Source organism: Protobothrops mucrosquamatus, unplaced genomic scaffold, assembly GCF_001527695.2.
Source record: "Protobothrops mucrosquamatus isolate PMUCROS unplaced genomic scaffold, P.Mucros_1.0 scaffold2793, whole genome shotgun sequence".
NCBI classification, from domain to species: Eukaryota; Metazoa; Chordata; class Lepidosauria; order Squamata; family Viperidae; genus Protobothrops; species Protobothrops mucrosquamatus.
Window position 1 is genome coordinate 4066 of NW_015388830.1, and position 13946 is coordinate 18011.

Sequence of the window (13946 nt, forward strand, 5' to 3'; positions counted from 1 at the left end):
TGCAGTAGCCAGCAAGCCACAAACTCTTCCAACTTCTTCGCTTCCATTTCCTCTGAGCTAATGTCCCATTTTGTTCCCCAAATATATCAGAATATTGTAGAGGTTGTGTCATGGAATGGTCCTCTCACAAGATCCAGAGGCTTCTGAGCTATTTCAAGCATTTTCAGAGCCTAAGCATGATAAAATGTCATAACAGATCTGTCCAAAAGTGATACTAAAAAGAGAAAGAGAATTAAATACATTATGACATGAATAAAAATTTGTTTTAAGGTTTAAAATCTTTATTACAGTCAAAGACCACCATGATGAATGTGGGATGTATTTAGCTAAAAAATACAGAAATCAAAGTGTAGTAATAGTAATTATACTAAAAAAACAAGACATAAAAGACAGAGTACATATAAAAACAGGAATCTAAATGGAACTGTTAAGGCAGGGGTGTCAAACTGCCGGCCCACGGGCCGGATGCATCATGGCGAAACCGCACCCACCCCATTGCCGGCAATGGGAAAAAAGTCACAATACATTGCGACACATCATGTGACCGTTGCAAGTTTGACCCCCCCCCCCCCCATGTTAAAGTATTTAAATTTAGTAGCTGGAGCAGTGAGGTTGTGCAGTGAGCCAGAACAGTTGTGGTTGATTGGTGGATCCTGCATGAGGCAATCTGCGCTGTGATTGGTTGCTCTGGGTGTGGAGGGGGAATTTCCCTGTTTTCCAGTCTTTTTCTTCTGTATGCTTTGTATGCTGTTCCGTGATTTACCTGATGATGCTCCTGTTTGCCTGAGCATCTAGTTTGCTGTATACACAGTTGTAAAATATATTTACATATAGAAATACAAGTTCATGTCAGCATCTATGACTTCATTTGGACACCTGCTGCCCAATCCCCTGACAGGAACTAAGCAGACAGTAAGGCATAAGATGCCTGTAGCTCCATGAAGTTTAGTATGTGGCAAACTAAATCTATTACTCTACAGAGCAAATTGTAGGATGAGCTGGATGCTCCTTAAGACTAGTTTATGGCACAAGTCATCCATCATCTGACCAATTCTTACTGCTGCTCTGCAGAACCTGGCAACATTATACTGTATTTTGTACCAGGGTGTCTATCTGAAAGCAACAGGGAACTATAGAATTGTCCTGTGCATACTGAGTATTTATGCAGTGCTGGAGAAACAAACCTGGTACAAACATCGCTGTGATAAAGTCACTGGAGAAACACATGATTTGTTGTTTCTGTGTGTCCAGAACCACAGGGGCATTGTATTATAACCTGAACTGTATTACTGAAATGAACCACCCTTGAATTCTTTGGTGTCTTCTAAATTCAGGAAAAAATTTAGCAACTTCCACTGCTATCACCCACCAGCATTCAAAGGATAACAGGAGACACCCCCAAGCAAAGTAGATCATAGCAGCAGTTGGTAGAAAACTTGGAAGATCCTACATTCAAAAACTACATCTATTTTTTCTCTATAATAACAGGATCTGTTTGATCTTCCACATGGTGCAGTTTGTCTCCCAGTTGATGTCAGGGTAGTTAAAGTCCCCCACTACTATTGTGATATACTTTCTACATACCTTAGTTAGCTGACTAGCAAAAAGTTCATCTATTTTCTGTTTGGTATAGTATACACCTATGGCAATGTATACACCTATAGTATACACCTATGGCAATGTCATTTCCCCCCCTTTTATACTGACCCAAATGCATTCAAGACAGTTTTCATTATTGCTGTACTCTATTTCTGTAGAGATGTAGTTATTTCTTATATATAGTGCAACTCCACCTCCTCTTTTATTTTGGTCTGTTTCTTTTAAATAATTTAAATCCCTCTAGCTGTGTGTTCCATTTGTGAGTTTCATCCCACCAAGTTTCCCTAATGGCAACAATATATCTGTCTTCATTTACTTGTATTTCTAATTCACCCTGTTTATTGTTCATATTCTGCACGTTGGTATATAGATATTTGAGTCCTTTTTGGCTGATCCTGTGTTTACTTTCTACATAACCTGTATAGAAATATTCTATATCAATTAACTCACTCTCCCCGTTTAGTTTAAATGTTTCACCAGAAAATCTGTAAATTTAATGCCAAGTAACTCAGTCCCTTTCTTTGACAGATGCAAACCATCTCTTTTTCATTGGACCAGCTGCAGACATCGTGACTAATATAACCAAAGCTTTCCCACTTACACCACTCCTTTAGTCACACATGAACTCCGCTATACACTGGCCTTTTCCTTTTTTGTTCCTTATATACTGGAAAAACCTCTATCCTACCAAGTTCCTGCCCCAAGCTCTGGAAATCATTCTGCACAGAGAGTACATCTTTTTGGGACAGATGATTTGTGCCAAGATGTACAATAGCATCAACATCACAGTCCTTATTGGAATTCTTGACTATCTTAAAAATATGCCTCTTGTCTCTGCACCTGACAGACACCTGACCTCTTTCAAAGCCTCCATATCCTTTCCTAAATTTACATCCAGCAGTATTTGCATATCATGTTCAACAACCTTTACATGTGAAATGTTCTTCTCCCTGCCCCAAATCTCCCTCATAGGTTCTCCATTCGGTGCTTCACTGTTCACAATCTGAACTGTAATTCTTCTTGTCCTGATTTTCTGAAGATGTTAGGAAAAGATGAACTCTGAACCTTCCTTACTTCTCTTCTCCTGTCACCTCATATTTCAGGAGCTACAATAGGTAAGTAAATCAGAGTGCTCCTATTCCCTAATATATTTTTTCAGGATGTAAAAAAACTGTACATTGCTTTTCTATGATCTCTGTTGTTCAACATGCAAAAAACATCTCCAAAAGCCTTTTGGCAGCAATTGTGCTCTTTGCAAAAGGAAATATCCACTGCATTTTGCTGACAGCCAGACACAAGTAGTTAACCTTGATCAAGCTATCATTTTCCATTTTCATTTCTTTCTCTCCTCCGTCATGCCTAAGTACTGAGGACATGTACAGCTAAACAGAATCAGATCAGAAATTAAATACTTAATTTCATAGGGTTTCTCCCCAATGTGAGTCTTCTTGTGTTTCACAAGGTTGGAATTATTACTAAAACTTTCTCCACAATCAGGACATTCAAAGGGTTTCTCTCCTGTGTGAGTCCTCTGGTGTATCATCAGGTTGGAATTAAGAAATTAAATACTTAATTTCTCAGCTGAACTTGCAAAGGCAGATGAGAAAAGAAATTCAAGCCTTCTCTTTACTCATCATCTTCTGGGTCATGTGGATTTTCTTATGTTTAATAAGAGAGGAGGTTTGCGAGAAGCACCGTCCGCATTCTGGGCACTTGAAAGGTTTCTCACCTGTGTGCAAACCTACATGATTTATAAGATTAGTCCTAGTACTGAAACCTTTCCCACAATCAGGACACTCATATGGTTTTTCTCCTGTGTGAGTCCTCTGGTGTATCACCAGGCCAGAATACCAACTGAAACATTTTCTACAGACCAGGCACTCATACGGTTTCTCCCCTGTGTGAGTCCTCTGGTGTATCATCAGGTTGGAATTCTGATTGAAACTTTTCCCACAATCTGGACACTCATAGGGTTTCTCCCCAGTGTGAGTCTTCTTGTGTTTCACAAGGTTGGAATTATTACTGAAACTTTTCCCACAATCAGGACATTCAAAGGGTTTCTCTCCTGTGTGAGTCCTCTGGTGTATCATCAGGTTGGAATTACGAAAGAAACATTTCCCACAATCTGTACACTTGTATCGGTTCTCCCGAATATGAGTCCTCAGGTGTTTAACAAGGTTCGAATTCTGACTGAAACCTTTCCCACAATTGGGACACTCATACGGTTTCTCCCCTGTGTGAATCCTCTGGTGTATCATCAGGTTGGAATTATGACTGAAACCTTTCCCACAATCTGGACATTCATACGGTTTCTCCCCTCCGTGAGTCCTCTGGTGTTTCACAAGGTTGGAATTATTACTGAAACCTTTCCCACAATCTGGACATTCGTATGGTTTTTCTCCGGTGTGAATTCTCTGGTGTATCGCAAGGGCAGAATTATGACTGAAACTTTTCCCACAATCCGGACACTCGTATGGTTTATCCCCTGTGTGAGTCCTCTGGTGTATCATCAGGTTGGATTTGTGACTGAAACATTTCCCACAGTCTGGACATTCATAAACTTTCTCCCCTGTGTGAGTCCTCTGGTGTATCATCAGGGTGGAATTATGACTGAAACTTTTCCCACAGTCTGGACACTCATACACTTTCTCTCCTGCGTGAGTCCTCAGATGATTCACAAGGTTAGTATTACGACTGAAAGTCTTCCCACAGTTGGGACACTCATATGGTTTCTCTCCTGTATGAGTCCTCTGGTGTATCACCAGGCTGGAATTGTGACTGAAACCTTTCCCACAATCTGGACATTCATACACTTTCTCCACTCTGTGTGTCCTCTGGTGTATCACCAGGTGGGAATTCCGACTGAAACTTTTCCCACAATCCCAACACTCATACGGTTTCTCCCCTGTGTGTGTCCTCTGGTGTGTCACCAGGTGGGAATTCTGACTGAAGCCTTTCCCACAATCTGGACACACATAGGGTTTCTCTCCTGTGTGTGTCCTCTGGTGTGTCACCAGGTGAGATTTCCGATTGAAAGCTTTCCCACAATCAGAACACCCATATGACTTCTCCCCCATTTCAGTCCTCTTTTGTAACACTAAGGTAGCCTGTTTCCTAAAGCTTCTGCCACATTGAGGACAGACGGTGGTCTTTTCTTCATATGCACATCGGTGAGGCTTTTCAACCTATAATATTATTGGATTCTCAAGGTCAAAGATATTTTGGATCCCTTCTTGGATGGGTGCTTTCATTCAAGCTATTCTTTCTTCACAGGGCAAGGCTTGCATAACTTACCTATCCTATGTGATTATACAAGTGACCCCTTCCTCCTCACTGATTTCCAGATTATTTCCCTTTTTCTGTATTTGCAAATTCTCCCCCTTGACTTTTCTCTGGAGTGTTTGCTTCAGCTCTACATACTCAGTTTTTTCCAGCTCAAAATTCTCTTCCTATTATTCTCTCTTTTGTCTCTCACCTTCCTCATGAAGGAGAAGAATTTTGTAGTTTTCGGAGGAGTCGGAAAAAAACTTTCATTGCTGGATGGATTTGCTTTTCTTTTTAATGCTGCTTGTGATTCTCACTTGTCCGGAATTCTCTTCCTGGCATCCTATTTGTCTATAAAATGGACATAAACCCTTAGTTTAATGGTTGTTTATAAAGTCGCTGCAGAAGATATGAAAACAGCAAGAGAAAAAGCATACATTATAATGAAAAAGCAAGCATGCTAAAATGCTACTTTAACCTCTAACATTAACTATGATTCATTTGATGTATAGAAGATTAGCGAGATCCATGTTCAAATATCCACACAAACATTAAATTCCCTTCTGGACTTCAGCAAATCACAAACTCTTAGCACTACAAACTGTTATTTTCAAATATACAGAAAATGCTGAGGATAGATTATACAGAATTGCAATAGATAAAAGATTTCCCTATCAGTCATGTCTGACTGTAGAGCATGGAGCTCATCTCCATTGTCATAGGTGTATACTACCAAGCAGGAGAAATAGATGAACCTTTTGCTGACCAGTTAACAAATGTATTTCAGAAACACTCCATAATAGTAACAAGGGACTTTAACTAGCCTGACATCAACTGGGTGACAAACTCTGCATTAGGTGGGAAATTGAACAAGTTCCTGACCAACATAGTTGACAACTTTTGTTCATCCAAAAGGTGGAGGAGGGAACTAGGGGGACAGCTATACCGCTATAGCCGCCCTGAGTCCTACGGGAGAAGGGCGGGATATAAATCCAAAAAATAAATAAATAAATAAATAAATAAATAAATATACTGGACCTAATTTTTACTAACACAAAAGAAGTGAAAGAGGGGGTTTAATGTTGCTGCATCTTTGGGGGAGAGTGACCTTGTCATATTGGAATTCAATATTATGCAGACACAAACAACAGAGCATAATCACACCAGTGTCTTAAACTTCAAAGGAGCTGGTTTTAACAAACTTAGAAAGAGCTTGGGAAGGTTTCATGGATGAAAATCTTAAAGGGGAAAACCACTCAACAAAGTTGGAAAACTGTGAGAAATATGATTATAAAAGTCCAGTCCAGCTCAATACCACTGAATAAGAAAAACAAAATATCCAAGAAGAAACCAGCATGGTTACAAAGAATTCTTTCATAAATTGAAAGACAAAAAGGATAAATACAAATAGTGGAAAGAGGGACATATAACTAAGGCAGAGTTCAAACAAATAGCCTTGTAAAGATGAAATCAGAAAAGCTAAGGCTCAGAATGAAAGAAGTCTTGAAACAAATGTTAAAAATAATTTTAAAAGTTTATTTCAACATATAAAAAAACAAGAAAAAAGTCAAGAAAATAATCAGTCCACTAATGAGAGAAGATGGCAAGGAAGTAACAGGCAGTAAAGAGAAAGCAGAGCTACTCAATTAATTTTTGGTCATATTATAAAAACAACGTAGAGACTCTGGAAAGAGTGCAGAAAAGAGCAGCAAAGATTATTACGTGGCTGGAGGCTAAAACACATGAAGAATCATTGCAGGAATTGGGTTTGTCTAGTCTAGAGAAAAGAGGGACTAGGGGTGATATAATAGCACTGTTCCAATATCTGGGGGGCTGTTATAAATAAGAGGGGGTCAACGTATATTCCAAAGGACCAAAAGGGAAGGCAAGAAACAATGGATGGAAACTGATCAAGGAGAGAAGCAACTTAGAACCAAGGAGAAATTTCCTAACAATAAGAACAATCAACCAGTGGAACGGCTTGCCTTCAGATGTTGTGGGTGCTCCATCATTGGAGGCTTTTAAAAAGAGACTGGACAGCCACTTGCCTGGAATGGCATAGGGTTTCCTGCTTGAACAGGGGGTTGGACTAGAAGACCTTCAAGGTCCCTTCCAACTGTACTATTCTGTTATGCTGTTCTTTTGCTTCTTGGTCCAGGGAGCCAGCATTGTCCGAAGATAATTTCAGTGGTTCTGTGGCCAGCATGACTCTACGCCAAAGGCACATGGAACTCTATTACCTTCCCACCAAAGTGGGACCTATTAATCAACTTGCATTTGCATGCTTTCGAACTGCTGGATTGGAGGGGCAGGGGAAGTAACGGGAGCTCACCCTGATGTATGGAGCTCGCGCCTTGAACCCCAGTCATCAGCCCTCCAGCTGAAAAGCTCAGGATCTTTAACCACTGAGTCATTGCACTCCACACAGATACGCATTCAAACAAATATAAACACACTTACCAAAGCATGTTAAAAGGTCCATGTATACTTTAGGCGAAAACATATCCCGGAAGCGGGTACGCTCAAACTTTTTAGTCTAATTTTAGAGGAAGAGGGGGCTTCAATAGATGAACGTCTTCAACCGATGAAAAAGTGCTGAAAGCATCTGTAAGATATAACGCCCAGTTTTGTGCATGAAACTCCTCAGTTTCCAAGAAAACAACAAGATCATAAAAATCACGAAGAGTCCACCCTAAACGGAAGGAGACTTTTTAAATTTCCCAACCAACAAAAAATTGCAGGCACCACTTTTAAAGCGACCAGCACCACTGGAACAAAATTTGGGGAGGGAAGGAACATGCAGCAGCAACATGTCTCTGGTTTCTTCTCTTCTTCTACACCAGTGTTTCTCAACCTTGACAATTTTAAGGCATGTGGACTTCAACTCCCAGAATTCCACAGCCAGCATTGCTGGTTGTGGAATTCTGGGAGTTGAAGTCCACATGCCTTAAAATTGTCAAGGTTGAGAAACACTGTTCTGCACCGTGAAGGAAACCAAACAGCACTACTTGCTCCCGGCTTCTTCTCCGACCTGCCCTCAACTCACCTTTCAGCTGCTGTTTGACCCTGGAAAAAACCAGGAGAGCCGCCCTCCACGCCTCCATCCTCCCATGGATGAGCCGGAAGAGGAGATTCCTCTGTTTTCTCCTCTCTAGAAATCCAATACTCGATGGTTTCAACACCTTTCAGTTCTGTCGCTCCCCCTCCCGCTGGATGTCAGCACTCAACAACCATCGATGCCGCTACTGTATTGACGACTTTCTAGGCGGTGGGGTGTTGTTCATTTCATCGAGCGCCATCTAGCGACATAAGGCTGAAAATCTATTCTTTGCGAGCTTTTGGATCGATTATTGTATGCGCCATTAAGTGATTTCGAAACCACCGACCATATCGATCATTTTACTTTGGATCGATCTCTTAAACTGTTCTTTCCGGTCTCCCAGGGATGCTCTCACAGCTAGTATAACTGACCCAGCGGCTTTGCGTGCAAGAATTTAAATCAACATGGGGACGGGGGGGGGGGGGCAGGAAACGATGTGCACACAAACAGCACCAAATGCACATCATTCGTACATTGGTGACTTCTGTTCCAGCCAGTTATGGGGGGGGACATAACTGGGGGTCAAGGATAACTCCTCAAAACCTAACTTTGCAAACTAAGGGAAGCTTGAAAAGTGAAGCTCTAAATCAGGGGTAGTCAACCTTGGCTCTTTTATGACTCGTGGACTTCAACTCCCAGAATTCCTGAGCCAGCTAAGCTGGCTCAGGAATTCTGGGAATTGAAGTCCACGAGTCATAAAAGAGCCAAGGTTGACTACCCCTGCTCTAAATGATTGCCAGCTTCATCCTATTAATAGACGAAACCTGGGACAAACCTGGAAGCATCCACTTGCATTGCCTCCGAAACACATCTACCTAGGACAGTGGTTCTCAACCTTTTTAATGCCGCGACCCCAACCGGTCGTAAGTCGAGGACTAAACCAGTCGTTAAGTCAAGGACTACCCAACCGGACGTAAGTCGAGGACTTTCCCTGCCCGGGAGCGCCGCACATGCGTGGTTCCGCCCCCTGCGCCGGCCGAGGCGTAGCTGGCAAGCGGCAGACGGAGCAGGCCGACCACCAGCTGGCCCAGCCCAAGGGAGGTAAGGCACCCGCCGGAAAAGGGGGAAAAAATGGCGGACAGCCTTGCTTGGCGACCCCCATGAAATGGTTGATCGACCCCAAATGGGGTCCCGACCCACAGGTTGAGAACCACTGACCTAGGAGGAATTTAAGGTTTGCCGCTGAACATTCCTCTCTGTATTGTTGGGGAGCCTAAATCTCACTAGAGGGCAGGATTGCTCTGAGCAGCCTTCCAAATCTCCAGAGGAGTTAAATTCGCAGCCTTATTGTTCTCAAGCAACTTGGGCTAAAGACTTGGAGGAAACTAGTTTGCAGAAAGATGATCTAAAGATTGTTGTGCCTTCACAGAGGTGGTTCTGGCCAGTGATCACGTCCTCTCTATATAGAAGATTAGTGAGATCCAAGTTCAAATATCCAACAAACATTAAATTCTCTTCTGCGCTTCAGTAAATCACAAACTCTTAGCATTACAAACTGTTATTTTCTCCCATTTTGTTCCCCAAAGACAGTTCAGAATGTTGTAGCAACTAAGAGTTTGCATTCCAGAGTGGTCCTCTCAAAGGTCCAGAGGCTTTTGATCTATTTCAAGCACTTTCAGTGCCTAAAGCATACAAAAAAAGTAACATGTGTCCAAAGATGACACTAAAAAGAGAGAATTAAATATGTCAAAAATTAAAACTAATTGGATTATTTTACAATTTAAAATCTTTATTATAGTGAAATACCAGCCTAACAAACATGGGGCGTATTCAGCTAAAAACTATAGGACAGTGATGGCGAACCTTTTAGAGACTGAGTGCCCAAACTGCAACCCAAAACCCACTTATGCATCGTCGGGTGCCGGGTGGGTGTGGCCCATTGGGTGGGCGTGGCTGTGGTGGTAACGGCAGACTGGGTGGGACTACAAAGTTCAATCAATCAAGTCCAACTTTACAAGATCTTTTTTTTCCCCGCAAGAAGTTGAAATTGACTGATTGAACCTTTTTTTTTTTTTTTTGCACACGGCGGCGGAGGCCTAAAGCGAAAAGGTTTTATAAAACCCAGCTGAAGGCCTAGGACTGGGGCGACGGCACGCATGCCCACAGAGAAGGTTCTGAGTGCCGCCTCTGGCACCCGTGCCATAGGTTCGCCACCACTGCTATAGGAAGTAATCAAAGCCTAAAAAATAATAAGTATACTAAAAAACAAAAGACATAAATGACAGAGTATATTAAAAAGCAGAAGTCTAAATGGAATTAAGAGAACAGCAGTTTATGCAGTACAGGAGAGATGAGCCTGGTACAAACGTCTCTGTAATACAGCCACCGGAGAAGCAAGTGCTCCGTTGTTTGTGTGTCCAGAGTCACTGGGAGTGCTATTATAACCCGAATTGTGTTACTGAAATGAACACCCCTTGACTTATTTGGTGTCTAGTAAACTCAGCAAAAATATATCACCTTCCACTGCTATCACCTACCAGAATTCAAAGGCTAACAAGAGGCACCTCAAAGCAAAGAAGGTCACAGCAAGAGTTGCTAGGAAACCTGGAGAACCTACACTCAAAAACCACATCCCTTTTTTCCTCTATAATATTCAAATAGTGTTTGTATATCATGCTCAACGACCTTTACATGTGAATTTTTTGTGCTTTTCTCACTGCCCCAAATCTCCTTCATGTGTTCTCCATTCTGTGCTTCACTGTTCTCGTTTCACTCTGCACAAACTGAACAGGGATTCTTCTTGCACTGAAAATGTTTTTAAAAATGAACTCTGAATTCTCTTTACCTCTCCTCTCTGATCATCTCACATTTGAGCAGCTATAATCACTAAGTAAATCGGAGAGCTCCTATCTTTTATTTTTTAGCATCTGCAGATTTCTGAAACTCTGTATGTTGCTTTTCTATGATCTCTGTTGTTAAACATGCAAAAACTATAACCCCAAAGCCTTTTTGCAGCAATTGCACTATTTTTTCACAAGAGAATATCCACTACGTTCTGCTGATAGCCAGACGCAAGTAGTTAACCTTGATCAAGCTAACATTTTCCATTTTCATTTCTTTTCTCTCCTCCCTCATGCCTAACACTGAAACATGTTTCACTAAACTGAATCAGACCAGAAATTAAATAATTTCTCAGCTACATTTGCAAAGGCAGCTCAGAAAAGAAATTCAAGCTTTCTCTTCACTCATCACCTTCTGCCTCATGTGGATTTTTTTATGCTTATTAAGGGAGGACGTTTGTGAGAAGCACTTTCCACAATCTGGGCATTTGAAAGGCTTCTCCCCTGTATGTAAACCTACATGATTTATCAAGATAGATCTAGCACTGAAACTTTTCCCACAGTCCGGACACTCGTATGGTTTCTCCCCTGTGTGAATCCTCTGGTGCATCACAAGGCTAGAATTCCAACTGAAACATTTACCACAATCTGGACACTTGTACGGTTTCTCCCCAGTGTGAATCCTCTGGTGCATTAGCAGGGCAGAATTCCGAATGAAACCTTTCCCACAGTCCAGACACTTGTATGGTATCTCTCCAGTATGATTCTTCTGGTGGTTCAGGAGGTCAGAATTATGACTGAAAACTTTCTCACAATCGGGACACTGATATGGTTTCTCTCCTGTGTGAGTCCTCAGGTGTTTCATCAAATGGGAATTGCAAAAGAAACCTCTCCCACAATCTGGACACACATGCGGTTTCTCTCCTCTGTGAGTCTTCTGGTGTATCACGAAATTGGAATTATCACTGAATTTTTTCCCACAATCCTGACACTCATACGGTTTCTCTCCTGTGTGAATCCTCTGGTGTGTCACCAGGTGGCAATTCTGACTGAAGCCTTTCCCACAATCTGGACACTCATAAGGTTTCTCTCCGGTGTGCGTCCTCTGGTGTTGCACAAGGTGAGAATTCCGATTGAAGGTTTTCCCACAATAAGAACACCCATATGATTTCTTCCCCATTTCAGTCCATTTTTGTATTACTAGCAGTGGTGGGATTCAAATATGTGAACAACCAGTTTTCTGTGTGTAGGCCACTTCCGCTTCTGGGCCTGGGCAACAAAAAATTAGCTACCGGTTCTGCCGAAGTGGTGCAAACTGGCTGAATCCCAGCACTGATTACTAGGATAGCGTGTTTCCTAAACCTTGTGCCACATTGAGGACAGAGGGTGGGGTTTTCTTCAGAGCGGTTCCTTTAGTGTATAATCAGGTGTGATCTACAATCTGTGCTTTTCCCACAATATGCACATCGGGGGGGGGGGCTTTTCAACCTATAATATTATTGGATTCTCATGGTCAAAAATATGTTGGATCCTTTCTTGGATGGGTGCTTTCATTCAAGCTATTCTTTCTTCACAGAGCAAGGCCTGCATGACTGTCTATCCTATGTGATTATACAAGTGATCCCTTCCTCCTCACTGATTTCCAGATTATTTCCCTTTTTCTGTATTTGCAAATTCTCCCCCTTGACTTTTTTTCTGGAGTGTTTCCTTTGAGCTCTACATACTCAGTTTTTTCCAGCTCAAAATGCTCTTCCTATTATTCTCTCTTTTGTCTCTCACCTTCCTCATGAAGGAGAAGAATTTTGTAGTTTTCGGAGGAGTCGGAAAAAACTTTCATTGCTGGATGGATTTGCTTTTCTTTTTAATGCTGCTTGTGATTCTCCCTTGTCCGGAATTCTCTTCCTGGCATCCTATTTGTCTATAAAATGGATATAAAGCTTTAGTTTAATGGTTGTTTAAAAAGTTACTGCAGAAGATGTTAAAACAGCCAGAGAAAAAAGCATGCATTATAATGAAAAAGCGAAAATGCTAGATTAACCTCTATCATTAAATATGATTCATTTGACGCATAGAAAACTAGCAAGATGCAAGTTCAAATATCCACACAAACATTAAATTCCCTTTTGGATTTCGTAAATCACAAACTCTTAGCACTACAAACTGTTATTTTCAAATATATCAGAAAATGCTGAGGATAGATTATACAGATTTGCAATAGATAAGGATTTCCCTGTCAGTCATGTCTGACTCTAGGGCATGGAGCTCATCTCCATTGTCATAGGTGTATACTACAGGCCACCCAACCAAGCAGGAGAAATAGATGAACTTTTTGCTAACCAGTTAACAAATGTATTTCAGAAACACTCCATAATAGTAATATGGGTCTAACTAGCCTGACATCAACTGGGTGACAAATTCTGCATCAGGTGGGAAATTGAATAGGTTCCCGACCAATCTAGCTGACAACTTTGTCATCCAAATGGTAGAGGGGGGAACTAGAGGGACAGCTATATTGGAACACATAAGAAGTGATAGAGAGGGTTGAAGTTGTTGCAACTGTGTGGAAGAATGACCACGTCATATTGGAATTCAATATAATGCAAATGCAAACAACAGAACATAATCAAACCAGTGTCTTAGACTTCAAAAGAGCTTATTTTAATAAACCTAGAGAGAGCTTGGGAAGGATTCCATGGATGAAAATCTTAAAGGGGAAAACCACTCAACGGGGTTAGGAAACTCTGAAAAATATGATTATAACAGCCCAGTCCAGCTCAATACCACTGAAAAAGAAAAACAAGAAACCCAAGAAACCACCAGCCTGGTTACACAAAGAACTCTGATAAACTGAAAGACAAAAAGAATAATTACAAAAAATGGAAAGAGGGAGATATAATTAAGGCAGAGAGCAAAAAGCCCAAACTTGTAATGATGAAGTCAGAAAAGCTAAGGCTCAGAATGAAATAAGACTTGCAGGAAATGTCAAAAATAATTTTAAACGTTTAAAATTATAAAAGAAGAAGAAAAAAAGTCAAGAAAACAATTGGTCCACTAATGAGAGAAGATGGCAAGGAAGTCATGGGCAGTAGAAAGCAGAGCTACTCAATTCATTTTTGCATCTGTCTTCACACAGGGATAATACATCCCAACTTATCAAAAACTTAACTGTAAAAGACAGATTAGGAATACAAATTAAAATAAGC

The 13946-nt window shown here is 41.2% G+C and overlaps 2 protein-coding genes and 1 long non-coding RNA gene across 3 annotated transcripts in view; all 3 read right to left on the reverse strand.

The window, feature by feature from the left end:
- Positions 1–4676, reverse strand: part of LOC107296416 (zinc finger protein 268-like) — a gene marked incomplete at its 3' end in the record, with an annotated part of 8730 nt that extends 4054 nt beyond the window's left edge. Inside the window, exon 1 of the mRNA XM_029286051.1 lies at positions 3386–4676. Within this exon, the coding sequence (XP_029141884.1) occupies positions 3386–4676 (1291 nt within the window). The remainder of the gene's footprint in view (positions 1–3385) is intronic.
- A 6346-nt stretch (positions 4677–11022) lies between these two features.
- LOC114922174 (zinc finger protein 208-like) overlaps positions 11023–13946 on the reverse strand; it is a 38959-nt gene continuing 36035 nt past the window's right edge. The window contains exons 5-6 of the mRNA XM_029286048.1: positions 11710–11893; positions 11023–11463 (exon numbers count right to left, since the gene is read on the reverse strand). Coding sequence (XP_029141881.1) covers positions 11132–11463; positions 11710–11893 — 516 coding nt within the window. The 3' untranslated portion in view covers positions 11023–11131. The remainder of the gene's footprint in view (positions 11464–11709; positions 11894–13946) is intronic.
- LOC107296418 overlaps positions 12430–13946 on the reverse strand; it is a 2888-nt gene continuing 1371 nt past the window's right edge. Inside the window, exon 3 of the long non-coding RNA XR_001549094.1 lies at positions 12430–12661. This is a non-coding gene — a long non-coding RNA (uncharacterized LOC107296418). The remainder of the gene's footprint in view (positions 12662–13946) is intronic.